The sequence below is a fragment of the Drosophila santomea genome, chromosome 2R, assembly GCF_016746245.2.
Source record: "Drosophila santomea strain STO CAGO 1482 chromosome 2R, Prin_Dsan_1.1, whole genome shotgun sequence".
Classification (NCBI taxonomy): Eukaryota; Metazoa; Arthropoda; class Insecta; order Diptera; family Drosophilidae; genus Drosophila; species Drosophila santomea.
This window is the reverse complement of record NC_053017.2, coordinates 21,856,762-21,882,146: the sequence shown is the minus strand read 5'-3', so window position 1 is coordinate 21,882,146 and position 25,385 is coordinate 21,856,762. Positions and strand designations below refer to the sequence as shown.

Below are 25,385 nucleotides of genomic sequence, written 5' to 3'. Positions count from 1 at the left end.
CACGTATCGATGGCGCAGATGCATCGATGTTTTTTAACATCACTAATCACTAGTAGCGACAGTTTTTGCATAAAATACAATTAAATAATAAAGGGCTATCGCCGAAGCTGCAAAAACCAGGTTTTATACTGCTGCAATTGCTGAAGAATCTAGTTTAGGTGCCACTCGAAAACAATACCGGAAAGTGTTACGCGAAAGCACAGCAGAGCCCCAAAAAACCAGCCCAAAAGTGAAAGCCCCCAGAAAAAGTAAAGTACAAAAGAGCGAAAGGAAGAGCCAGAGAGAAAACGAAAAAATAGAGAGAACGAGAGAGCGAGAGCGAAGAGCGTGGAAAAGAGTCTGGGCGAGAGAAAAACGATTTTTTCAACTCCGCGAATCCTTGGTCATATTCCGTGTGCAAATCCTGGTAAGTGGGCAATCCACCCATTCCATGACCAGATTGGCCATAACGCATATTCCGGTCAACGCAGGTAGAGCGGGAAGTTAAAAGGATTGAGACCAGGACCAGAACGCCGTCAAGATTCTCGGGCCCATCTACAGCGGTATCCAGATCCAGAGCCACGGCCACCAGGACGCAGAATCCACCTACAGCACCTACAGCACTCCACTAGCCGCCACCACGCTCCACAAACAGCCAGCAGCCATTATGTTCGTCAACTCCATGACGTTCCGCGGCAATCCGGCGAACTACCACCAGCAGCAGCCGGCCCTAAACCACCACACGCTGGCAGCGGCGCACCACCAGCAGCAGCTGCACCACCACGCCGCTGCCGCTGGCCACCTGAGCCACGTCGGCGGCGGCCACGCAGCCAGTAACCACCTGGCGGCCGCCGCTGTTCTGGGGCGGCATGGCCACAACTCCCTTGGTAGCGGGCACACGTCCAGTTCCTCGCACTCGGCCAATGTGGGCGTGGGAGTCGGCGGCGGAGCTCTGGCCAGCGGCTCCACCGGGGGCAGTGGAGGGAACAGCTCTCCGGACAGTGGCAAGATCTATATCAAGAACCTGGAGCGGTCCATCGACAACAAGGCGGTGTACGACACGTTCTCGGTGTTCGGAAACATCCTGAACTGCAATGTGGCCAAGGACGAGGATGGCAATTCGCGCGGCTATGGGTTTGTGCATTTCGATTCGGAGGAGGCCGCCCGGGCGGCCATCGAGAAGGTGAATGGGATGCTGTGCAATAATCAGAAGGTGCATGTGGTCAAGTTCATACCACGGCGGGACCGGGAGCAGGAGAAGGCCACGCACTTCAAGAATCTGTATGTGAAGAACCTCAGCGAGGAGTTCACCGAGCAGCATTTGCGCGAGATGTTCGAGCCCTACGGCCGCATCACCAGTCACAAGGTACGTTGTTTGGTCACCTCATCTTCCCTGCGGGGGTGTCAGTGGGGCCGGGTGGTTGGACGACAACCATGTGGCACAGTTTCGCACTCTCTTACATCCTCTCTTGCGACATTGCTGCGCATGCCCATGTAGCCACGAGGAGTTGTGGCGGCGGGGAAGATGAGGACTCCACCTGGCCCACCTGGCCCATCTGTGCTGATTTGTTTATATCATCGATTTGCTTTCTCCGATCCTTGCAGCTCATGCTGGACGAGGAGGGGCGCTCCCGGCGCTTCGGTTTCGTGGCCTACGAGAACCCGCAGTCGGCGCTGGCCGCCGTAATTGGCCTGCACGGCAAGCAGCTGGGCGACAACAAGTTTTTGTACGTGGCAAGAGCCCTCAGCAAGGCCGAGCGGCAGCAGGAGATCAATCGCAAGCTGGAGGAGCGCAAGCGCCAGAAGGCTGGCCAGATATTCTACTATTAAGGTGGAATAGGCGGTGGAGGTGGTGGTGGCGGCGTCGGCAGCTGATCCAAGGACATCGCTAGGAGTTGACTCGGAACCCACACACATACAATACACACCCATATATAAACCTATATAGATATTTACGAGAAATTGTATCGAGCAGCTAGGCGGACATTCAGGCAGCAGACGGACGGGATGCAGCTCCTGCGCATATACACTTAGATGTAGGCAAAAGTCTTGCAACACAGTTGAAATTTATAGAGAAACACAGGGCAGAAACAAAGCGAGAGGTGGTAGAAAGGAGCTCTCGAATCGAAAGGATTTTCTAGGCATTAGGACAACAATTTCTTAGCACTCACTAGCGTTTTTTTGGAATTAGATGTTTGTCTTTACTGTTGAATTTAGTGAGCAGAGGCTTTGCTGTCAGCTTCTCGCCTAAAGAACACATTGCGTTCACGTATTTCGAAATGTATTTACCCACACCAGGCCAACATTCACACTGGCCCCTTGGCATTAAGTCTAGATCGTGCGATCGCAACTAGAGCTACGCCCAGCAAGTCCTGGGCAACATATGAATATTTACACTTACCTAATATATATTAAAACAAAACTAAAGCAAGAAACAAAACGAAAAAAAAAGGACAAAAAACAAAATCGAAAAACGGAAAAAAATACAATTGATGTAACCCCTATTAACAAGTGAAGCACCCACTCCACGTATATACATAAACATATACATATATCTAAAGTAAACCCACACGCTGTAGTTAAAAAGCGTTTATAATACTCACACACCCACATCCTACGCTATAACTAATACTTTTGACGAGGAAATCAAGTGCAACCATTGCGAAAGCGAACCTACACGTAATTTATATAGTAGACGCAGATTAGCTGGACGAGGATTAGGTCAGAGCTGGACAGCTGGTCAGCTGAAAAGCTAGAGAGCTGGGAAGATCAGATATGGAAGTAGCAGGGGCCCAGCGCCACTCCTGCGGACAGTACATGAGTATTAAAATTTTAGCAATTACAAGACATTTTTGTAATTATTGTACATTGTTTCAAGTAGCAGAAACTAAAGTGAAACCACAAACAGGACCGCAGACAGTAACGACAGTAAGGTAAAAAGAACAAAAACAAAATTAAAACAAAACAAAAACTAATTGAATGTAACCAATCCAAGAAGTGTACACAGTGCAATGTTTGAAATCTTTTAGAATATGGATATTATTATGGATACAAGGCACGATCGCCAGAAAGTGGATCGCAAGATCGATCGAATAATTCAAAGCACTCTGTAGGCAGGCGTGTAACCCAAATGAAAGCAGATACATAAATAATTTAAGATTATTGAGCTTAATTTTTAAAGTGTTTCCGCGAACCGAACAGAAAACGAAAGCAAATAGATGTGAGAGAAGAAAATTATTAACGCTAAACTCAGTCGAAATTTGTAAGATTCAAGTTTTGCGTCTAGACATATACACAATGTATAGTTAAAACAGTACCACACAAACAGAAAACAGAGAAAGAGAAAGAGAAAGAGGAGAAATTAAATGACATAAAATAGTTATAACGATGGCAATATTTAGGATGGCATAACTAACGTACTAACGTACCCTCATTTGACCATATTTATTTCCATTACACTTCACTTCATTTCGAGGTTACGACTCTAGTTTCCAGGACAAAAGTAGGATTAGGCCTCCACTGTAGCAAGGTAACACTGTAACACTAAAAAACTGTAACTCACACAGAACATATGCAATATGAATTTACAAGACAACCAGGAGAAATTACGCAATTACGCAATTGAATAATATTTACACAAATGTAATGTACAAAACCAAACAAAAAAGAGAAAGAAATGAAATGAAATGAAATTTATTTTCCTTTGCCAAGCAAATGCGACATACTTCTTATTATTATTACAAATTATAAATTATAAATTACAAATTACAAATTATAATTGTAATCGAGACGTCATCTTTGGTAATTGCTTTTGCAGAATTTACCTAAAAACAAAACAAAATAAAACTAGAAACGAAACGAAACAAAACAAAAGAAAAGAAAACAAAACCCAAAGGACAACCCTTTTATAGTGCTAAATTTTTAGAGTACAACAAATGTTAATTCAGTCCTGCAAAATTAATTGATAACACACCATCGAACCACACACACTCCACACTCCACACCAAGTTTACTCAATTGTGCACCTTTGCTAACGAGACACACGACACCTGCATTCGAACTGCATTCAAACTGCATTCAAACTGCATTCGAACTGCATTTGAACTGCATTCTCCTCACGAGAACCCAGTTTATTTGACCTTTTGCTTGGAACTTTGCTGGGAAAGTCCCATTTTAATGACTAGCGAACCACGAGGAGCACAGATGATTGCGACACAGATGGCGTATAATATATGCATTATATATGTAATTCCATTGAAGCGAATCCTAATTATAACATATTACGAATACCTACTTATTAACAAACCTAAAAACAATCGAACATGAAAATGAAAATGAAAACAAGTAAAATGAAAATGAACAAGAAACGGAAAACATTTAACGATGAAAATCAAGATGCAGTGAGCAGAGACATGTGAAACTTGAATAAAAATGCTTTTGCAAAAAGTGTTTGAAATTGCGACCTGGCGAGTTTTTAATTACACACTCTACTTAGTACTTGGACCCCACTTGGAGCAAGGTAGCTCCACAGCTAGCACTATTGGTAATCCATTCAGAGTGCGGCGTTCCTCGAATGCCACTTGTAGTGAGCCACCTCCAGGAGGAGCACCAGGGTGCTAAAGCCGCAGCCGCCCAGGAAGCCCAGCCACACGAACTGAAAGTCGGTCCACTTGAGATCGCAGTACGGGTTACCCGCATCCTCCTTGTACGAGATCTTCCGGAGAGCCACCAATTCGTCGAAGCTGCGCCGGAACCAGAAGGGATACAGTCCGGTTTCGCGGGTGAGAGCAGCATATCGAACCAGGGACTTGCGGAACATGGAGTTCCGTGGCAGAGGCATAGTCATAATTTGAAACGGCTGGAGCACCATGTCGTAGGATCGTCGGAACAGGGGTCGCCAAAGTCTCACCTGGGAGAGCTCCAGGAACGGCCACAAGGTGTTGCTCACAGGGTAGGCATAGGAGGGATCCATGGAAAGGCGCCTCCTCTGGAAGTCCGTCTCGTTCGAGAACTGAAATATGTCGCCGTAGGCCTTCATAAAGTCCGCGCCCAATAGCAAGGACATGTAGTCGAACTCTTCGCGGACGACCAGGACTTTCAGCTGCAGGCAGCGGAACTGATCCCAATCTAGGATGCGATCAACCGCCGGCGGATGCACGAGCCCCATAGTCAGATAGGCCAGGTAGTAGTTGCTCAAGAAGAACCCACTTATCAGGAGCAGCGAATAGATGAACATCAGTTTGGGGGAGAGCCTCCTCGGAAGGACAATTGGCTGTGCCAAGGCCCCTCGCAGCATCTTATCCGCCAGGTAGTAGCAGCGCCAGGTGGGCCTCAATCCCAGCTCGAGCCGATGGGCATTGCCGAGCACCAGACCCACAACTATCATGATGGCTAGCAGCCGCTCCAGGCCCAGTTTGACGAAGAGTTCGGCTCGCGGAACGGGGGACTCCATGGGCAACATGAGGAACCAGCTGGAGATCTCCATGGGCACTTCCTGGCTGCCTGTCTCGTTGTAGAGCGCCATGATGCCCATCGGAATGTCCACGTGCTGCATCTTTGAGAGCCGGGACACCGTGAAGTGCCTCATACCATTCTCGGGCACGAGGTCCCAGGAGATCTTCAGAGTCCCATTAATGGTGTCCACATAGTTGCGTATGAAGGTGTGCACGTATCCGGCCAACTGGCGCTCTCCCTCGGCATTCCGGTACGACATTGTGCGTGGAATCACGTTGCCAGGTACTGCAGTTACTGTATGCCCCCCAAGATCCTCCAGCTGTGGAACGAAGTACCGATGAACTTCCTCCAACTTTCGTTTTACAACGCGGAATGCCGGGAATGGCTGGTAGCTGTAGATGAACTCTGTGCTGGAACCCACGAGTGCCAGCACATTCAGCATGTTTTCCCTGAAACACCCCAGGAATAGATCCGGTATCTGCTCCTCCGAGGATGCGAAGAGTAGGGTGGGAGTATCTCGGATGCCCTCAAGACTGCTGTACAGCGACTTCAGTGCATCTTCGCTGCTGTTCTGCAAGCACGCCAGTGCTAGCATCTCAGAGTTGAAAGTATCTTTCAGATACGCGCTGGGCATTCCCCTCCAGCTTAGGATGGGAACATCGTTTTCGTAGGGCTCCAGGTTCCAGCACGCAGTGGAATCCCCCACGACGAGCATTGTTGTGTAGTGTAGCTCCTTCCTGAGTGACCTCAGTATGTCGCTCAAGAAAGCACTCCGAGTGCCAATCGAACTGAGAAGTACGAGGTATAAGGTAAGCCTCATTTTAAGGCGACTGCTCAGTTAGGATAGGTGGGATAAACTGCAAGTGGACGGATCTTTCACACGGAGTTGTGGTATGATAAGATCTAAAGTCCAAGCTAACATCCAAATGAGTCAAGCAATTAGAGACCATTAATCTCATGAGTTCAAAAGTCACGGTTCTTAATTGGACTGCAAGGGGCAAGAACATTGAGGCACACATGAGAACCACGAAAGGTTATTTCACAAAAAAAACAAGTGCCATTTATTGGTAAGTCATGTCATGGTTGAAATATGGTTACAGAATGAGTTCAGTGGTGAGTGCGCTTGCAGAGCCACCTGTGGTACCCAATCTCGCCCAGGAAGACCAGGCAATTCACCGTAGTTGCCGCAAGGAGGCCAAGCCAGGCAAAGTGGAAATCCTGCCACTGCAGATCGGAGTAGGAGTCGTGGACCCAGTCCTCCTTATAGGAGATTTTGTTATTGCCCACCAGCTCGGAAAAGCTGTTCTGGAACCAGAGCCGATACAGGCCGCCCTCACTGGTCCGTAGTCTATATCGCTTGAGCGAGCTGAGGAATATGGAGTTGTTCGGCATGGTCATGCCCATAATGATGAAGGGCAGGAAGACCAACTCCTTGGAGCGCCGGAAGATGGGCCGGTGGAGTTTGACTTGTGCCTGCTTCAGAAGTGGCCACAAGGTGCCCGTTATGGGGAAGGCGAAGTGCAGCTCCATGGACATGCGCTTGGTCTGGAAATCCGCAGGATCTGCTGCCAGAAAGAGATCGCTGTGCGACTCCACATACTCCTTGCCCCTTATGGACGTCAAGAAATCCTCCTCCTGCGGCAGCATCAGGATCTTCAGCTGCGCTTTGCGCATTTGATCGAAGTTGGTCACCGGATCTCTGGTCGGCGGTTGGACGAGCCAGGCTGTGAGGTAGACCATCACGTAGTTGCTGACAAAGAAGCCGCTCACCAGGAGCAGCCAGTAGACGAACATTAGCTTGGCCGCGAGCCTTTGCGGCAGGATAAAAGGCTGTGCCAGGACGCCACGGAGCACAGTGCTGCCCACCGAACAGCACCGCCAGCTGGGAGGTAAGCCAGCTTCGAAGCGATGTGCGTTACACAGCACCATGGCCAGGAGTATGATGATGGGTATCAGGTAGAGCGACAAGCCGAATTTGGTGAAGAACCGAGCTCGCGGAAGGGGGGGCTCCATGGGCAGCATGAGGAACCAGCTGGATATCTCCATGGGGATGTCCTGTTGCAGTGTCTCGGAAGATATAACGACCAGCCCCAGCGGAAAGTCGACGTGATTTCTCCCAGTGAGTGTGTCCATATCGAAGTCACCATCCTCGGGGTACAGATCCCAGCGGATCTGTAGACTGGCGTTGATGGTGCTCACATAGTTCCGGATGAAGTGGCTCAGGTATCCGCCCATCCGCATCTCTCCATCCGCGCCGCGGTGCACCAGAGTTCTGGGCATGATGCCGTCGGGCACACCCTGCAGGACGCAGCCCCCCAGATCCTCAAGCTGCGGCTCAAAGTAGCGACGCACTTGCTCCACCCTGCGCTTCACAACTCGAAGTGCTGGGAATGCGCGGAAGCTGTAGATGAACTCCATTCCGGAGTCATTGAACGCGAGGACATTCAGCATACTCTCACCGAAGCACTCCACGAAGATGTCGCTTATGTGCCTGTCCGAGGATGCGAATAGAATGGTGGGAGTGTCTCGCATGTTCTCCAGATAGCTGTACAGTGACCTCATTGTATCTTCCTCGCCTTTGTCCAGGCAGACCAGCACCAGTATCTTTGCGTTGAAAGTATCTTTTAGGTGAACGTTCTCGTTCGCTGTAAAGCTCAGAAGCGGAACTCCGTCGTGGAAGTTGGCTTGCTCCCAGCACCCGAGTTGGGAACTGCTTTCCAGGAGCAACAGGGTCCTGTAGCCCAGCTCCTCCTCAAGGAACCTCAGCATGTGCCTCAAGGAACCATCATGAGCTCCCGCCAAGCAGGCGAAGGTGAAGTACAGTGCGAGCCGCATTGCTATGGCGACTGTCCGGAACGAGTTGGTAGCACATACTGCCACTTTGCCGCACTTCCCAGAGGGGTATGGCCACTGCGATAGGATCTGATATCTCCCACTTGCACAGCCGGGAGCGGAAAGCAATAACAATCAGTTGTCACTTACTTTAATGGCAGGCCAGTGCTGCACTTCTGGGTGGCTCTATCCAATTAGGACTCGCAGAGTTCTATAAATGCTTAAATAAAACGAAGCCGTATCATGGTATTTATTCAAGTTCAATGCTGATTTCGTCCTGATTGCCACCTGTGGTACCCCATCTCGCCCAGCAGCACCAGGATACTTGCGATGCTTCCTGCCACGAGGCCCAGCCACACGTAGCTGAAGTCCTGCCACTCGAGGTCCCGATATGACTGCCGGCCATCATCCACCTTGTAGTGGAGCTTCCGGAGGGCCACCAGCTCGCCGAAGCTCCGCCTGAACCAGAACTCGTACAAGCCGCTCTGCTGGGTGAGGGCTCTGTACCGATTGAGGGACTTGTGGAATACGGAGTTCTTCGGCAGGGGCATGGCCATGATGAGCAGCGGTATGAGCACCATCTCCCGGGATCGCCGGAACTCCGGCTTCGGCAGGCGGCTCTGTGCGTGCTCCAGCATTGGCCACAAGGTGAACGTCACGGGATAGGCATAGGATTGGTCCATGGCCAAGCGCTTGTCCTGGAAACGCGCCGAGTCCGAGAGCTCGAAGAGATCGCTGTTGCTCTCGACAAACTCCCTGCCCAGGGCTTTCGTCATGGTATCCAACTCGGAGGGAACAATGAGGACCTTCAGGTTCAAGGCGCGCATTCGCTCCCAGCTGCAGATTTGCTGCCTCCATGGGGGATGCACGAGCCACGTCTCCAGAAGGGAGGTGGCATAGTTGCTGTAAGTGAATCCATTCAGCAGGATGAGCGCGTACACAAGCTTTAGATTGAAGGAGAGCCTGCGGGGTAGGAAGAATGCCTGGGCCAGTGCTCCTCGCAGGACTCTGTCCGCCAGGACGCAGCAGCGCCAGCTGGGTCGCAAGCCCATCTCAATGCGATGGGCACTGCTCAGCAGGATGGTCAGCATCAGCAGCATTGGCGTTAGTTTCTCGAAACCCAGCATGATGAAGAACTGAGCCCGAGGAAGGCTGGGTTCCATGGGCAGCATCAGGAACCAGCTGGAGATCTCCAACGGAACGTTCTGGCTCGTCGAGCCGTGCTCCATGCCATGCATGCCCAGCGGGAAGTCCACCTTATAGATCTCCGAGAGCCTGACCACTTCCCCCAACTGGGTGGTGCCGTCCTCGGGCACCAGACGCCAGCTGATCCTGAGAGTTGCGTTGATGGTGCTCACGTAGTTCCGCAGGAAGGGGTAGAGATACCCTGCCAGCTTGCGACTTCCATCCGGGCTCCTGGAGGCCACAGTGCGCGGGATAATGTTGTCGGGCAGAGCACTGAGGGTAAAGCCACCCAGATCTTCGAGTTGGGGCTCGAAGTACCGAAGGATGTCCTTTACATTGCGTTTTATGACTCGGAATTCGGGGAAAGCCCGAAAACTGTAGACGATCTCCTTGTTCGAGCCTGTGTACGCCAACACATTGAGCATTTTGCGGCTCAGACACTCCAGGAAGACATCCTGGACTTCGGAGTCCGACAGGACGAACAGTATGGTGGGCGTATCGCGCATATCCTGCAGATTCTCATAGAGAGCCTGCATGGTGCGTCCTTCCTTTCCGTTCAGGCAAACTAGTGCCAGTATGTTTGTGTTGATCGCATCCTTCAGATACAAACTTTGATTGGCGTTGAAGCTTAGAACGGGCACCGCTCCTTGAACGTACTTGTGCTCCCAACACGGTTCACTTTCACTCGCACTTTCTACCAGAAGAATCGCTTCGTAGTGCAGCTCTTGCTGGAGCGCATTCAGAATGTATCTCACGGATTCGCAGTGCGCGTCTGCCAGACCGATGGCTACAAGCAGATACAAACTCAGCCTCATTCTCGCGCTGTCCGCTCTGGAGTGCGGATTCAAGTGAACTGCAACTTAACCAGAACTAGGGATTGAGTAATTAGGAAAAAGTCGAAAAGCTGCCCGAAGAAGTTAGCATTGTTTATTGAACAATGGTTATTCAAGTGTCATAGGATTTAATTGGCGCTGGTTGTTAGCCCAAAGTGCATTAAAGGTCTATATTGGTTTGGAAAGGCTGATCTAAGTATAAAACCTTTGATGTCGCAGTAAGTGTAAGCACTAAAGATGCTTTGATGCATTTCTTCTCTTCAATCATTTCTTCAATCATATGTAAAATCCATCAAGTTACATTACGTGTATATGCCACAACCTGAGTCCCCCTAACATACGGCAATTGGCCATCGGTGTTTTTTGGCACTCGCAGAACGGTCACACTGATGTCAAACGTGAAAAAAGTGAGAAAACAGACGGTTTAGTTTAGATTTTATTATTTACTGGCACGGTAGGAATGACAAATGGCTTCTATATAAACTGCACTGCGGACACGCTACAATCAGCGGCTACATTGCAGGCGTGATTTAACCGGTTGTCAGTCGCACGAAATGCGAACACACTTCGAAATTTGTTGCTGTAGTTGTGTAATTTGGTGTGAAAGAGCGTGCGAGGCAAAAACAAAAACAAATCGAGATCGCGCGATATTGCGTCGATGACGTAGCTCAGTGCGTGAGTGTGTGTGATAGTGTGTGGGATAGTGTGTGTGTGTGTGTGTGTCCAAAAAGAAATTTGGGATTTAATCAATGTATTGACTTTTAACCAAATCAGCAGTAGGCTAAACCCAGAATTCCCACCTTCTATTTACTTTCCCATTAGACGAGAATCGTGGGAAGGAACCCGTTACTTGCGCCAGCGAAAGAGGAACAGAGAAGGACAGTGAGGACAGATAAAAGCGACAGCAAACAGCAGACGAAAACAAAAACAAAGGCGAAAAAGGGCAAAAGCAATCAGAAGGCGAGCGACAGAGAACCCAAAGATACACAATCCACAGACAGTTTGTCGGAAATTCAAAATTACATTTGAAAATACTTTGGATTCGGATTGGAGGCAGCGCAGAGTCACGCCCCCCTTCGCCAACGCCCGCCGCCGCCACCATGAACGCCCTGCTGCGCCACAAAGGACGCAATCTGCGGACGAGTCACTTGGCCCAGAATGTCTACAAGCGCTGTAAGTTGACCAAAACGGGGAAGCAAAGGCGAAATCGCGTGAAAACTTTCCACTCGTGTGTGCATTATCGGGCACTTTGTTTTGAGTGCACTTTCGCTGGAAACAGCTGACTGGCTGGAAACTGCGACGTGCGCTGGAAGTTCTACAGTGGGTGAATAGTAGCAGAGGCGTAGCCTCACTTTTTTTAGGGGATCCGAATTTATTTGCTTTGGAGCAAACAACAAATACAGTTTTTACCGGTTTGGGAGCTCTACTGACGTATCAGTGTTTTGGAAACTTAGCTGCTAATTTAATTACTGCCATTGTGTTCAGCAATTTGTTGACTTTGGATCGCGACAACTGACAATCTAATCTCGTACCCTATTCGTATGGCTTATATTTGATAATAATAATTTCTTTATCTTCAACATCTTTCACTATAAGCAGAATGGCTCTTTAGGGTTATACGCAGGATTATTTCTATACCCTTGTTTTTACTAGTGACTCACAGAGCGACAGATTTAGATTTCGTAGGAAGTCACTTGCCAGGGAATAGATTCGCCGACAGGTAGCAGAAAACCCAGACAATGAGGCACCTGCGGAAAAGTACAGTCCTAGTCCGGAGTAGAAAGCGGGTCTAAACCATCGTAGATACTCGAAATAGGTCGGAATCACCCTCACCTTATCCACAGCGGTTTCCCCTCCTGTTCCCGCCTTTTCGCTCAATTGCAAAATTATTTACCTTGAGCGCTTGCCAAGAATCGGAAAATCAAATAAAAGAAAGCAAAAGGAAAAGGAAAAGTGCGCTGTAAACAATTGCAGTCGACGGCGACTTTTGAATGTTTGCTAAGCATGTATTTATAGAAGAAGGTAGAGAATTCTCACCGGCTGTGTGAATTTTCGGTTTTTTCGCTTCGCCATTTATGTAAGCTCCACTCCAGGTGCTAATTTATCTGGTCAGTCGCCGGCAATCTTTGCCTTCCCATTATCAACTATCAGCCCCACGGAAAACCCCAACGAAATCCATGATCAAGGCGCTTATCAACTACAAACTCTCCTCATTTCTTGTAGCTTTGATTAATAGCTCATCAAGTGCCGTTTCCTTCATTCTTTGTTCTTCATTTTCCGCTGCCTCTTCATCTGATCGCATTTTCATTGAAACAAGGAAAGGTGTTTCGGGAAATCATATGGAATAAGGTTGATGACCTAAAAGATTCTTTTGTGGGAATATTATATTGTCTTATATCTTTGTTGTGTATTAAAATAAAATACAGACATTACTTGAGCACTGCCTGCTTTTAAATACAGATATACTTATCTTACTTCTACTATCTATCTTACTAACTGCCTCTTTCAATGCCTTTTGCAGTTCTCAAATCGAACTGTTGCGCATGCAGCTCGGTGAACTTCACAGATGAACCCGCCAAAGAGGATGAACGACCACGAAGATCGGCGTCGACTTCGGTGCTGGAGCTAAGCAGAAGGTTTCAGCCGCCTGCCAGCTACGGATACCACTACTCCGGCTATGGATTCAGGCACCTGCACACCAGCCGGACGATGCTGGAGACGTCCAGCTCAAAGATCGACGCGACCGTCAAGAAGCTGAAGAACCAGCAGAAGGAGAAGGTCGAGGAGATCATGAAGGAGGTGGCCAATGGCCAGGCAGCGGCAGTTCGTGCTAGCAGTGCCGCTACCGCCACGGCCTCCTCGGAGAAGGGTCAAAACGCTAGTGCGATCGCGGGCTCCACTTCGGCGACTGCAGCAACGACAACTTTGGCCAAACCCGCTGACAAGTCGTTGGCGAAGCCAAAGAAGCCGCTCCGCACACGCATTTGGGATGAGCTGGTGCACTATTATCACGGCTTTCGGCTGCTCTTCATCGACGTGGCCATTTGCTCGAAGCTCCTTTGGCGGGTGCTCAATGGCAAGACGCTCACGCGGCGCGAGAATAAGCAGCTGCAGCGGACCACCTCTGACCTGTTCCGTCTGATCCCCTTTTCGGTTTTCATCATCGTGCCCTTCATGGAGCTGCTGCTGCCGGTGTTCATCAAATTCTTCCCCGGCATGCTGCCCTCCACGTTCCAGACCTCGACCGATCGGCAGGAGAAGCTGCGGCAGTCACTGAGCGTCCGCCTCGAGGTGGCCAAGTTCTTGCAGCAGACCCTAGATCAGATGCCCGTCCAGCACAAGGAGCACAGCAGCGAAGAGGCCAAGCAGTTCGAGGCCTTTTTCACTAAGATCCGGAATCCAACTGAGTCAGTGAGCAACGATGAAATCATCAAGTTCGCCAAGCGATTTGACGATGAGATCACCCTAGATTCACTGTCCCGGGAGCAATTGGCGGCACTTTGTCGCGTCCTTGAACTGAACACAATTGGCACCACCACGCTGCTGCGGTTCCAGCTGCGTCTGAAGCTCAGATCTTTGGCCACCGATGACCGGGTGATTGCTCGCGAAGGAGTCGACTCCCTGGACCTCCTGGAGCTGCAGCAGGCGTGCAAGGCACGTGGAATGCGGGCATATGGCCTAACGGAGGAGCGTCTTCGTTTCCAGCTAAAGGAGTGGATAGATCTCTCGCTGAACGAACAGGTGCCCCCCACGTTGCTGCTCTTGTCTCGCACCATGCTTATTTCCGACGACAGCATCACCACCGATAAGCTCAAGGAGACGATGCGCGTGCTGCCGGATGCAGTGGGCGCCCACACACGTCACGCCATCGGCGAGAGCGAGGGCAAGGTGGACAACAAGACGAAGATCGAAATCATCAAGGAAGAGGAGCGCAAGATCCGCGAAGAGCGCGAGGAAGAGCGGGAAGAGACCATCGCCAAACGGTCGGCCATCAAGGAAGAGATTCCCGCTCCCTATGTGTTTGCTGAAAACCTGGCGGGTTCCAAGGATCTGCTGGATCACAAGGAACAGCCAGCGGTGTCCGAGACAGACAAGGGCATTTCCTCTACTGATGTACAGCTGCTGTCTGAGGCTCTGAAGACATTGTCCTCTGATAAGCAGCTCGTGGTGGAGAAAGAAACAATCAAGGAACTGAAGGAGGAATTGGCCGACTATAAGGAGGATGTGGAGGAGCTACGCGAGGTGCGACAGGTGGTCAAGGAGCCTGTGCGCGAAAGCCGGGCGGCTAAGTTGCTCTACAATCGGGTCAACAAGATGATCTCCCAACTCGATAATGTGCTTAACGACCTGGAGGCCAGACAGCATCAAATCAAGCAGGCGGAATCCAGTGATAATGCAGCCTCCAGTCCCGCGGCCGAACCACAGCAAATGGTGCACATTGATGAGCTGGTCGCCACCATTCGACGAATGAAGGAGGCATCCGATGAAGAGCGATTCAAAGTTGTTGGGGATCTGCTGGTCAAACTCGACGCGGACAAGGATGGTGTGATCTCTGTGAACGAGATCACCAAGGCGGTGCAGAGCATCGACCGCGAGGCCACGAATATCGACAAGAAGCAGTTGGAGGAGTTTACCGAACTGCTTTCAAAGCTGGCGTCCCGGCGACGTCACGAGGAGATCGTGCACATCGACGATCTCATGAGCAACATCAAGGTGCTGAAGGAAACCAGCGATGAGGCACGACTTAAGCACATCGAAGCTGTACTGGAGAAGTTCGATGCCGACAAAGATGGCGTGGTGACCGTCAACGATATTCGCAAGGTAATAATGACATGTGTGTTGGGCTGAACATACACTTAACTGATTTGGTGTTCCTTACAGGTGCTGGAGTCCATTGGTCGTGATAACATCAAGCTGAGCGACAAGGCCATTGAGGAGCTGATCAGTCTGCTTGACAAGGAGCAAGTGCTGCAGGCAGAGCAGAAGATTGAGAAGGCCATTGCCAAGAGCATGAAAGAGGCTGAGAAACTGAAGTCTGAGGTAGACAAAGCGGATAAGGATTTGTCCAAGCTTGTCAATGATATTCACGATTCTGCGAAGGAGATTCAGGATATTGCTAACGAGATGCGCGATAAGGAGGAAACTTTGCCCGATAAAGCCAAGGAGCTGAAAGCAGAGGTAAGTTTTAGTACAATCATACAAGTCAGTGGTCTAACAACTCTAGCTCCTTCAGCCCGCATTCAAGGATACGGCCAAAACATTGAAGGATAACGCGAAGAACCTGGACGACTTGGCAACGAACCCAAAACCGGACCCCAAATCTCCCACCAAGGCTTCAACAGGATCTGGTCCAACCGGAATATCAGGTGGTGGCCCCACCAGTGGTGGCAGCGGCATTGTCAGCGGATCAACGACGGAATCAGCGCTGCGAGAGGCGGCCGAGCGTCAAATGGAAAAGATCCTGCCCTCCACAGACATTGGTCTGCCCCCCACGATACAAACTCCATCGCAACCACCGACGTCCAAAAAAGCAACGGCCACGGCATCGACCCTCTCCACGACGATTACGGCCAAGAAGCTGCTCTGACCGGCCAAGGAGTCCAAGAAGGGAGCGGCTGAGACAACTCCTAAGCGTGTACCTAAGCCGAAGTGATGTGTTGGAGTACGGAGTAGGGCGGAGTAGGTGGAGGAGAGGTGCTGCTCGTGTGTCCCATATTGTTCCGACTATGCAATGAATTAACTGTTACCACTTAACATAAACGTAGCGAGAAAATCGAAACGAAAAGGCGACTCTGTTTCTAACTACGTCCGAGATTCTGGAGCAGGATGAAGAGGAGAGTTTGCTATACTTAACGCGTGGCTGTAGTACGGTATCTTCTCTAAGTAAGGCACAAATCAGAAACTACTAGAAATACATAAGAATGTACACTTTACCTATATATCTTGATTTCCAACGACCTAGTTTTACATAAAACCCATCCGAAGCAAGTGGTTTGTAACTCCTTTTCATTTGGCCCAAATTTGCGAAGCGATTGTGATCATTAGGCGAAATGTTAATTTACGATTTATATCATCCCTCTATTAATATGTATATGCATCAAGCAAGTTCATTTGGCCGACCGGTTTTCAGGTATTACCGAAAGGTTGCGATGCATTCGAGAATAATTGAAACCACGTGATAGATCTAAACAATAATGTGTGTGCTTGACCTAGCAAAGCAGAATTTGTAAAAGTGTTTCGCAATAAAAGTTAGTATAAAAACCAATAACCAACTGTAATTACGGGAAAACGAGTCGGCAAGTGCCTTATTATCTGTGAAATGGTTCTAACAACGGCTCTATCACGAAATTTCCAGAAACTACTGCTGAATAGCCATTCGGGACTTTAAATAACTGACTCCAGCCGAACAATTGCCTTTGCAAACCGCATTGATTGCTCAGAATTATAGTTTTGCATTGCGTATTGCCTTGGGGGCGGGATGCTGGGGCTTCCCCACCGCCCACAAAGACCCGGACTTGCCAACTGGCCGGCTGTGATTCGCAATCGAGAACCGCAGAACCCAAACTTTTACGGCCAAGTTAGTTTTGGCCGACGGGGGGGAAAGGAGCAGTGCATGTTCAGCATCATATCCTGGGCTATTGAAGTAATAAAAATTACCACAAAATGTTCCGAATTTTCAGCTTTTGCTGCCCGCTGACCCATAAATTCCCATCATATTCAGCGCGAGCCAAGAAAGTGTGGTACTCGTAAAACATTTGGACCGACTCTCCAACTATGCTGGCCTCTTTTTGGGGCAAATAAATTAGATATGGGGTGTGCAGGATTAGTAACTTGTGTGTGCCCCGGCATTAATCAATCCCAGCTTGTGCGTAAACATGGGAAACTTCCGACCAGCAGCGAAATCGAAAACAAATAGACGCAGAGCGCTGGAAAAGAATACAAGGGAAATTTATTTAAAGGTAAATAAAAGCGCCAAAACGCGAAACAAGCCAAATAATAATAAACTTCAGTTCCGCTGGGAGGGAACTGTTGTTTGCAATCAGGCAAACCAAACCCAACCAGCCAGCCAGCCAGCCAACCAACCAACCAACTCAACAACCCAACAAACGGGAACCGCAGACAGACCAGAGGATCCGAGGAGCCGGTGATCCGGAGGGGTCGGTGTGTAGCTGGGTTGGTAGCACGATACCGTGGATGCTGGATGGACAGGACGGGAAAGTTGGCAGAGTGTCTTGGTCGGCGAAAGTTTGCGCAGCTCAAAGTGCTTCGGATGCAACAATGAAACTCGAAATCTGCCATGAATTGTCTGAAGTGCAGACAATCAGCGACAGAGGACCGAGGACAGAGAACAGAGGAATTTAAAGCATTTCGACATGGAACGAAGTTAATAAGTTTTAGAGCCAACGCCCGGAGAATGCTCATTGCACTGGCGGGTCGCCGGAAAAATGTCAAAATTATTTGAAGACGTTGAAATGAAAATGTTACAAAACAATTAAAAAGTTGCCGACTTTCATGAGTCAATCAAAGGAGAGAGGCAGCCGCAACGAGTTCCCTCCCTCCGAGAAGTTGCCCAACTTTGGCCCACTTTAAATGCCAGACAACAAGCATACGCCCCGTTGTACGTCATACGAGCAGCAGACTAATGCAATTGTCCTTGCCGGATTCCCTTCCGCTTTCCGCTTCAAACTTGAAAAACTGCTGAGCTGCGGAACTGCTGCTCCTCCGAAAGCGCCAAAACAACAGAGATCGGCCTGTCGGAAAGTGGCGCTGTCAGTGGAGCTCTTGGCATCTGCTCCACACATCGTGCTATATGAGCTCGGGATGAGCTCGTCGAGGCGCTGATGCACACCAGATGCAGATGCCCCAGATGCCCCAGTTGCCCGGGTGGATGGCATGCGAGCGTATTTGATAAAGTTATTTCGCCTTGCCAGGTTTGGACATTTTTTCGTTTAATAACTTTTAATATCGCCCTTGGCGAAAATCAAGCTGAATTATTTTGACCTAAACTGGGCCTTTCCTTTTATTAGTTTTTGCACGCTAAACGCCAAATATCTAAACAATATCCATAAATTTTTTATCTAAACAATATCCGTAAATTTTTTATTTATATCAATTTCATTTAATAGCCAAATATTTTAGAGGCTCCCCTGAAGCGAAGAATTTCATTGAAATGGACGAGCACGACATGCTGTTCTAATCTCGCCGGGGCACTCGCTTCTGCAGGGGATCGGACTCCCGGTGGAACCAGCCATATCGCCAGCTGGTGGCCTCCGGATAGTTGTACTTGTCGTCCGGGCTGCGCTCGTAACGCCTCTCCAGGTAGCTGGTCCGCTGGCCACTGTGCAGCAGTTGCAGCTCCGCTGCTGGCACGGACTTCATGGGATCCACCGCACTTTTGGCGAATCCGGTCTGCTCCAACTGGGACAGATGGTACAGGAAGACTCCGTGGTCGTGGGAGCGGCGGGCGCGGCTGGTTACAGTATAAGAGCTCCGTACGGGAATGCAGAAATGGTGGCTCCTACTGGAGGCAGTGCTCCTGGTGGCTGCGGAGCCTGGCAAGGAACCTGGCCTGGGAGTAAGACCCACATTGGCTTTTCTCACCATTTGAGGCCTAGCACTCGATAGTCCAGTGCTTCGATTTGGCGGGCACTTCGGTTTCGATTCCGACTTCTCCGGCGTCTTCTCGGAAACTTTATGATCTGGTAGATTAGCAGCAGCGGGAGTAGTCTTGGCCACATTGTGGGGCTTTTCCGCGTGAAGTACGGAAATGGATGTCTTTATGTTACTTGACTTCACCGAAGCTATGCGCTGCATCACTTTACTTTGAAATTTGGAAGTTAGTTGTTTATTGCGAGTTGTTTATTGAGATGTGCTGTACCAAAGACAATACAAACTACCAACACATTTTTGACTTTGATGGAAAAGGAATAGATCGCTTGAAACGGATTTCAATAAGACTGAACTTTTATTATTAAAAACTCTTTAAATGTAACTAGTAGAGTTTTTGCTGAAGCACGTTTTATACGTTTATATGCCAGCTTTAATTCCCAATAAATGGTAATCTCCAACTGGATTTTCGGATCCCTCGTAACCGGATTCCGGATTCCGAGTTCCGAATTTGTGTTTATTTTCAATTTGGATGGTGGTGTGAACATATAAAGTGGATTATACGGAGATAAGAGCGCTCTACAGACACATTTCTCTCGCATTTCCGTGTTTTTTTTTTTAGCCCGGCCAAAAGGAAGCGTGTTCCACACGATGGCCATAAAAATATCTCAGATATGTCGCCAGACTGTGAAATGTTTATATGCATGGGGTCGCGTGTCGAGCTGCAGTTGCAGCCGGAAACTGCATGAGCCCGAAGAAATCGACAGGTCCTTCCTATTTCTCCTGCGCACCGCCAGGATATACTCGTATGTAGTGGAGCATTGATTTGCAGCCATTCCAATTGGCTTGTTTACTTCCTAGTTCCAACTGCTTATTCGACGGCTTCGTTAAAAGTGTTTTGGTACTTTTTCGGGTTTCGGGTTTTGGCTTTGTTTGCCACCTGAACTTGCCTCCAGGGAAACTGCATAAATTACTGGCACGTCTGGCTTAGTTTCCACTAGCTCTGCCAGCTCTGCTATCAGTGGGCGTCGCAATATATCACCGAAATTCGATACTTTCGCTGCGATTGCGAGTTCTATGTGACGTTTGATGCAGTATCGCAGATTGATTCCGCCCACTGCGATATGATAGATGGGCGTGGTGTCAGCGCAATTCCCTCGGAACTGAAAAATTGAACGACTTGCAACTTTAATAAGATGAAAGTGCGCGACAGCTGAAGCACTCGCTCTTTCCTCCAGCTCGCTGACCATTAGTGGAAACCCACTCGACTCTACTCTACTTTACTCCACTCGACTCGACTCGACTCGCTTCCATTTCCATTTTCTTTCGCGTGCCGCATTTTTCTCGATTTCCCATCAATACCTTACCCCCCGCCCCCCTTAATTTGCGCGGCATTTGTCGCCATTTGGCTTTCAGTAAGTCGGCAGAGGCGGAGGAGCGGGAAATCGGAAAATGGGGAAATCGGGGGCCGCTCTGCTGAGTGATGGAGTTGCAGTTGCACTTTGCTGCAATTGGTTGCACTTTATTCGCGGTTGCGTGGGAGGAACTCGCAACTCGAAACTTGGAAATGGAATTGCAATTGGCGGCGGGCGGGTTTAAACTTCTAAATTGCATTATTGCCAGTCCTAAACCAAGCCACGTCCATTGCAGCACGCCAACATCTTGTTTCTAATTAAACGGAGCGCTGTGGATAACTATTGCTCCTCAAGTAGTGAGGAGCTCTTCGCCCATCTGGGGGATAACCGGAAACTATAAGGTTAAACTTACCGAAGACCCCATCTGCACCAAACTAATGGGTTAATACGGCTCAATTAAGATTTCGCTGACAAATTCCTGTCGAATCCTTGAAGTTTTATCGGAATCGTCTTTGGCCGCCGAGAAGATGAGATGATTATCTCAGAATGGAGCAAACGACCTGATTGCCGTGACCTGAGAGGCGAGTGCCGTGTGCCAGGACAAAGTTCGTTGACGCAAAGTGGCACTTTGGGGCCGGGCACTCGCAACATCTACATCTCCATAAGCAGCAGGAGCAGAGGGAGCAGCAGGTCGCGCAGGATTCCCGAGAAGGACTATGTCAACAATGGTGTGTGCATTGCTAGGTTTATTAAAAAGGGCTCAGGTGAATGTCTGAGCGCCCCGCTCAAAACACCAGGTGCGCCCCCCATCTCAGCCCGCGCTGTGTTTACTTAGCTGAGACACACGCAAAGCTACGTATACGTAATATGGAGATAGAGAAGGAGCCGTGGCAACCAGGAGCCTCTAGTTTCCCCACTCGAAAGTCGGAAGCAGTCTGCCGGCAATGGTCAAAGGTCATTTGCATTTTGCCAGCGTCAGCTTGTCCTGGCCAACCAAACAAATACACACGTTCGACGTCTGCTGCTGATTAAATGGCCGAGATTGGAGGGGCGGCAGAGATACTACACTCGTATATATATGTTACTATACAAAGAGCTCAGCAGCTCTTATGAATTGTTTAAAGCTACCATATTGAAGTAAGGATAGAAGGATATATAAGAGTTGAAATGCCTCTATTCCAAGAGAGCGATTTCATCTTTTCCTAATTTTATATCAATATTTCACCATTAAATGACTGTCTTTGTGCGGAATGGATAAGATAAGAACATAATAAAGACAGTCATAAACTCTGGAAGGTATTCGCCTTGTTGCGACCCCAGGAACAGCCATAAAATTCATAAAATTCATATATTTCGTATATTTGCACAATGATTAATTGTCAACTTGCAGAAATATGTTTCTTCGCATGCCACATGCCACAGACGTTCGAGGACCGCCAACATTTTCACGATGTAAACACATTACCATCGTCGTCGCTCCATCTCGATCGCATTCCCATTCCCAGATCCACTCCCAATCCCAAACCCAATCCCAATGCCAATCCCGTCGTGTTCAAATCGCTCGTCATTAATTTCCACACATCGGAGTGAGGAGTGGGGAGTGGGATTGGGAGCTGGAGAACAATGGAAGCACTTGAAACTGTGCTCCAAGCCTTGTTTATCCGCAACAGCGTCCTTAACTTTTATTGGGTCTTTAGTTTCGACGAAAACAGGGACGGCGACTTCGACGGCGACGTGGAAGGGGAAGGGGTGCTTAAGTGGGTTTTTGGGGCTTGGGTGCTGGCTGCTGGATGCTGTTGGGTTAGAGGCAAGAAAAACAACAATCAACTCCATTTGACGCTACAAATTAAGCTGGGAGCAAACAAATCGTGGCAAGTCTCTACCCTCTTGGCTCTTGTCCGCCAAAGTTCTTGCTGTTTTTAGCACATGTTGTGTTGCCTGCTTTTATGTGGCTGCCTCGTCTGCCTTCCCGCTTTTCCGCTTTCCCACTTTTCCGCCTTTCCGCTTATGCCTCGAAAAGGAAACCCACTCCACTCCACTGCACGATTGTCTCAGGGCCAATTCACCCTTCGATTGGCGATGCTCACTATTTATGGGGCAAAAGTGCTTAATCAAATGCCAAGCGGCAGGGGCGCGCACCGAAAACACGGCGTATACTTAATTTACGCACATTGCCCGGGGCCAAAACATTCCTGAGTGCTAATGAAGCCATGGTCTTAGCATCGAAATTCTTATTTAATTAACAACTCGAACAAGGGCTTAACTGCTAATGGGCGACTTGGCACATTAGAAGTATGTATTTAGTTATTCAAAAAATATTTTCTTTATTTCGCTTTTTATTGTTAGGAGAGAGATATGAAAATATGTGAAAGGTTAATGAATCATAAACAATTACCTCTATTCAAAGTGACGCGCTTGTGTTTGGTATTCAAATGCGTCCTGAAGTTTTCCCCGGTTGAATGCTTAACTCAAAAACTTTAGAAAGCACAGCTAATGCATTTTGATTGCCAATTCCGATAAATGGCTTTATTAATTCATTTAGCGCTGGCCCGCGGCGAGAGTAATGCAATTTGAAACAAAACGCGTGGCCGTCAATGCATAGAACATATTTCCAAACTGCCAAACTGCGAACCTTTGCATGGGCGACAACGTGTGTAAATTGGCAAAATAATTGCATTTTTGTGATTCTATTTGCAGGTCGTTTTGTTTGCAGTCCGCCTAATTTATTTATTCGCCAGCCGCACTTTTGGAAACGTTTGTTTTGCGAATTGGCCATATTCGGCTGGCACGTGCCTAATCCTGGTGAGTATGCGCCACACCCAAAGGACCTCTTTCCTCCCCTCCTTATCCTCCTCCTTCTCCTCCTCCTGCGAAGCTCGACTGTCATAAAATGTTAAATATAAATTTATGCCCAGCTGCGCGCTGCTGGCATACTAAGCACCGCATCAGGAAGCAGGACGCAGGACTCTGCGCTCCGGAGAGTCGCAAAAGGACGACTCTCCGGCGGTGTCCTTCGTCCTTCGTCCTGCTCCGGTTGGCCAAGCACATTAGCAAAATGAAGCTGTTTCGATTACGATTACATTTACCAGAGATTTGCGCTTTTGTTGCACTTTGTGATTTTGTTGTCAGCATTTCAGACGCTGGACCTTTCAGGAACAGGTGCCAAGGACACAGGACACAGGACACAGGACCTCTTTCCGGAGGGTCCTGTTTGAAAAGTGTGCCAGCCGATACTAATAGATTGAAATATTTGCAAAATGTGGCTGAAACAGTTTTAATGTAATTGCCCCATTTCGCTGTGACATCGGTAATCTGATTAACACGATAATTGTTAATTCGCTTATGGATTCGATTATGTAGATTTGCCTTTGTAGCAGATTACCTCATTATTGAAAGCTGATTTAATTGCACGGATGTATTGTGAGCGAACTAATAGAAAATGTATTGAAAGCTAGTTAAAATTACGTTTTATGATAAATCAATTGTTGCAAAAATGCGATTAAAACCATCATTGTGTTTTGAGTATTATTGATTTGATTATTAAGCACCTAGCAGGCGGTTAGATATAACACACATCTTGAAATCCCGATCCTATACACAAAGTACACTTACATACACGTTGCTCCATTAGGGTTTCCAATAAATTAGCACGAGTTCCATGGCTGAGCGTTACGATCGCGCGGTGACCATTTACTCACCAGATGGCCACCTGCTGCAGGTGGAGTACGCGCAGGAGGCCGTCCGCAGGGGTTCCACTGTGGTGAGTGCCGCCTGGTCGCCACCAGGACTTACCTCTTAGGTAATCCCAAATGCCACATCCCACAGGTGGGTCTGCGCACCAACAACGCCATTGTAATCGGCGTGGAGAAGCGCTCCGTGGGCGATTTGCAGGAGGAGCGCATAGTGCGCAAGATTTGCATGCTCGACGACCACGTGGTGATGACTTTTTCAGGGCTTACCGCTGATGCACGGATCCTGGTGAGCCGCGCCCAAATGGAGGCCCAGAGCCACCGCCTGAACTTCGAGAAGCCCACGACCGTGGAGTACATAACGCGGTGAGGAAAAGCACTAATAGCAACTTCCTAGGAAAAAGTATGCAGTGAAGCAGCAGAGTGCCGAACCACAAAATATTCTTGCATACTTTTTGCTGGCTTTCAAAGAAGTGCAGAACTATTTTCTCAGTGTAGCCACTAGGTTGATTTGGATTTGCTTCCATTGCAGATACATAGCCCAGCTGAAGCAGAACTACACGCAGAGCAACGGCAGGCGTCCATTTGGATTGTCCTGCCTGGTTGGCGGCTTCGACGAGGATGGCACTCCGCACCTCTTCCAAACGGAGCCCTCGGGCATCTTCTACGAGTGGAGGGCCAACACCACCGGCCGCTCCAGCCAGCCGGTCCGCGATTACATGGAGAAGCACGCGGACGAGCTACTGGCCACCGTCGACGAGGCGGCGGCCATCAAGCACATAGTCCGCACCCTGGTGAGCGTGTCCTCGCTGAAGCACAGCCAGATGGAGGTGGCGGTGCTCAAGTACCGCCAGCCACTGCGCATGATCGATCGCAAGGTCCTGGCCGATCTGGAGGGCACCGTTCGCGCGGAGCTGGAGGCGGAGACGGAGGCCAGTCGGCGGACCCGAGTTCCCTAGTCCTGGTCATTCTGGCCATCATGGTCATCTTGGTCATCTTGGTTGCCGTGGCCCAAGGCCATTTTCATGACCAATCAAAAGTTGATAACCGGTCGTGCCCTCTCTTCTGCTGGGCAATTCAATTTCGGCCGCGGAGTTGGGGAAAAGTAATCAGCAGGAAAAATGTGTAAAGCGGGCAAATCACTTAATTTGTCTCGAGGGCGTGTTTGTTTGCCTTATGTCCGCTTCATCTCTACGGCGGAGATGCGTACGCTTCTTTCAGGCCAACCAAGTTAAAAAGTTTTAAGTGAAAATGCGAATTGAATTTGTAGAGGAAAAACAAGAAAGTGCGCGCACACATGCAGAAAATGTTTGTCAATCAAAATGGTATCTCCTGATTCGCCTTTGATTTTGGGCAGAACGTCAATTGGGTTAATAAATGGCCAAGATGCCAAGGGATGCCCACTAATCCTGATGGGAAGAGCATCCTTTGCTGAAGACAAGCCTCTGTAA

The 25,385-nt window shown here is 48.9% G+C and overlaps 7 protein-coding genes across 8 annotated transcripts; 3 read left to right on the top strand and 4 right to left on the bottom strand.

Annotated features, from left to right (window-relative positions):
* Positions 1-3: 3 nt before the first annotated feature.
* Positions 4-3,694, top strand: LOC120446337 (polyadenylate-binding protein). Of its 2 annotated transcripts, none has more exons than XM_039627255.2 (3): positions 4-406; positions 475-1,345; positions 1,585-3,694. In XM_039627255.2, the coding sequence occupies exons 2-3, from the start codon at positions 647-649 to the stop codon at positions 1,807-1,809; spliced, it is 924 nt and encodes a 307-aa protein (XP_039483189.1). In that variant the 5' UTR covers positions 4-406; positions 475-646; the 3' UTR covers positions 1,810-3,694. The 2 variants fall into 2 exon arrangements, with proteins under 2 accessions (XP_039483189.1, XP_039483187.1); XM_039627253.2 differs by having other exon boundaries at positions 471-1,345.
* A 69-nt stretch (positions 3,695-3,763) lies between these two features.
* Positions 3,764-6,274, bottom strand: LOC120446336. The gene has a single exon (XM_039627252.2). The coding sequence runs from the start codon at positions 6,251-6,253 to the stop codon at positions 4,532-4,534; it is 1,722 nt and encodes a 573-aa protein (XP_039483186.1). The 5' UTR covers positions 6,254-6,274; the 3' UTR covers positions 3,764-4,531.
* A 253-nt stretch (positions 6,275-6,527) lies between these two features.
* Positions 6,528-8,502, bottom strand: LOC120446335. The gene has a single exon (XM_039627251.2). It carries the CDS (start codon positions 8,266-8,268, stop codon positions 6,541-6,543), a length of 1,728 nt encoding a protein of 575 aa, XP_039483185.1. The 5' UTR covers positions 8,269-8,502; the 3' UTR covers positions 6,528-6,540.
* Positions 8,503-8,507: 5 nt separating this feature from the next.
* On the bottom strand, positions 8,508-10,653 carry LOC120446334. Its single transcript, XM_039627250.1, has 2 exons — positions 10,590-10,653; positions 8,508-10,309 (listed from the first exon to the last, which is right to left on the bottom strand). Exon 2 carries the CDS (start codon positions 10,263-10,265, stop codon positions 8,526-8,528), a length of 1,740 nt encoding a protein of 579 aa, XP_039483184.1. The 5' UTR covers positions 10,266-10,309; positions 10,590-10,653; the 3' UTR covers positions 8,508-8,525.
* A 15-nt stretch (positions 10,654-10,668) lies between these two features.
* On the top strand, positions 10,669-16,548 carry LOC120446333 (mitochondrial proton/calcium exchanger protein). Its single transcript, XM_039627249.2, has 5 exons — positions 10,669-10,737; positions 11,106-11,456; positions 12,805-15,104; positions 15,165-15,461; positions 15,517-16,548. Exons 2-5 carry the CDS (start codon positions 11,384-11,386, stop codon positions 15,868-15,870), a joined length of 3,024 nt encoding a protein of 1,007 aa, XP_039483183.1. The 5' UTR covers positions 10,669-10,737; positions 11,106-11,383; the 3' UTR covers positions 15,871-16,548.
* A 1,801-nt stretch (positions 16,549-18,349) lies between these two features.
* On the bottom strand, positions 18,350-19,213 carry LOC120446822. The gene has a single exon (XM_039627999.2). It carries the CDS (start codon positions 19,095-19,097, stop codon positions 18,477-18,479), a length of 621 nt encoding a protein of 206 aa, XP_039483933.1. The 5' UTR covers positions 19,098-19,213; the 3' UTR covers positions 18,350-18,476.
* A 4,589-nt stretch (positions 19,214-23,802) lies between these two features.
* Positions 23,803-25,262, top strand: LOC120446056 (proteasome subunit alpha type-7-1B). Its single transcript, XM_039626833.2, has 3 exons — positions 23,803-24,005; positions 24,071-24,300; positions 24,467-25,262. Exons 1-3 carry the CDS (start codon positions 23,904-23,906, stop codon positions 24,891-24,893), a joined length of 759 nt encoding a protein of 252 aa, XP_039482767.1. The 5' UTR covers positions 23,803-23,903; the 3' UTR covers positions 24,894-25,262.
* Positions 25,263-25,385: the final 123 nt, after the last annotated feature.

Coding starts and splice junctions, on each gene's coding strand:
- LOC120446337 (XM_039627255.2), top strand. CDS start 647: ATGTTCGTCAACTCCATGACGTTCCGCGGCAATCCGGCGAACTACCAC. Junction 1,346..1,584: donor GCCGCATCACCAGTCACAAG/GTACGTTGTTTG, acceptor CGATCCTTGCAG/CTCATGCTGGACGAGGAGGG.
- LOC120446335 (XM_039627251.2), bottom strand. CDS start 8,268: ATGCGGCTCGCACTGTACTTCACCTTCGCCTGCTTGGCGGGAGCTCAT.
- LOC120446336 (XM_039627252.2), bottom strand. CDS start 6,253: ATGAGGCTTACCTTATACCTCGTACTTCTCAGTTCGATTGGCACTCGG.
- LOC120446333 (XM_039627249.2), top strand. CDS start 11,384: ATGAACGCCCTGCTGCGCCACAAAGGACGCAATCTGCGGACGAGTCAC. Junction 11,457..12,804: donor CCAGAATGTCTACAAGCGCT/GTAAGTTGACCA, acceptor TGCCTTTTGCAG/TTCTCAAATCGAACTGTTGC. Junction 15,105..15,164: donor CCGTCAACGATATTCGCAAG/GTAATAATGACA, acceptor TGTTCCTTACAG/GTGCTGGAGTCCATTGGTCG.
- LOC120446822 (XM_039627999.2), bottom strand. CDS start 19,097: ATGCAGCGCATAGCTTCGGTGAAGTCAAGTAACATAAAGACATCCATT.
- LOC120446056 (XM_039626833.2), top strand. CDS start 23,904: ATGGCTGAGCGTTACGATCGCGCGGTGACCATTTACTCACCAGATGGC. Junction 24,006..24,070: donor TCCGCAGGGGTTCCACTGTG/GTGAGTGCCGCC, acceptor CACATCCCACAG/GTGGGTCTGCGCACCAACAA. Junction 24,301..24,466: donor ACCGTGGAGTACATAACGCG/GTGAGGAAAAGC, acceptor CTTCCATTGCAG/ATACATAGCCCAGCTGAAGC.
- LOC120446334 (XM_039627250.1), bottom strand. CDS start 10,265: ATGAGGCTGAGTTTGTATCTGCTTGTAGCCATCGGTCTGGCAGACGCG.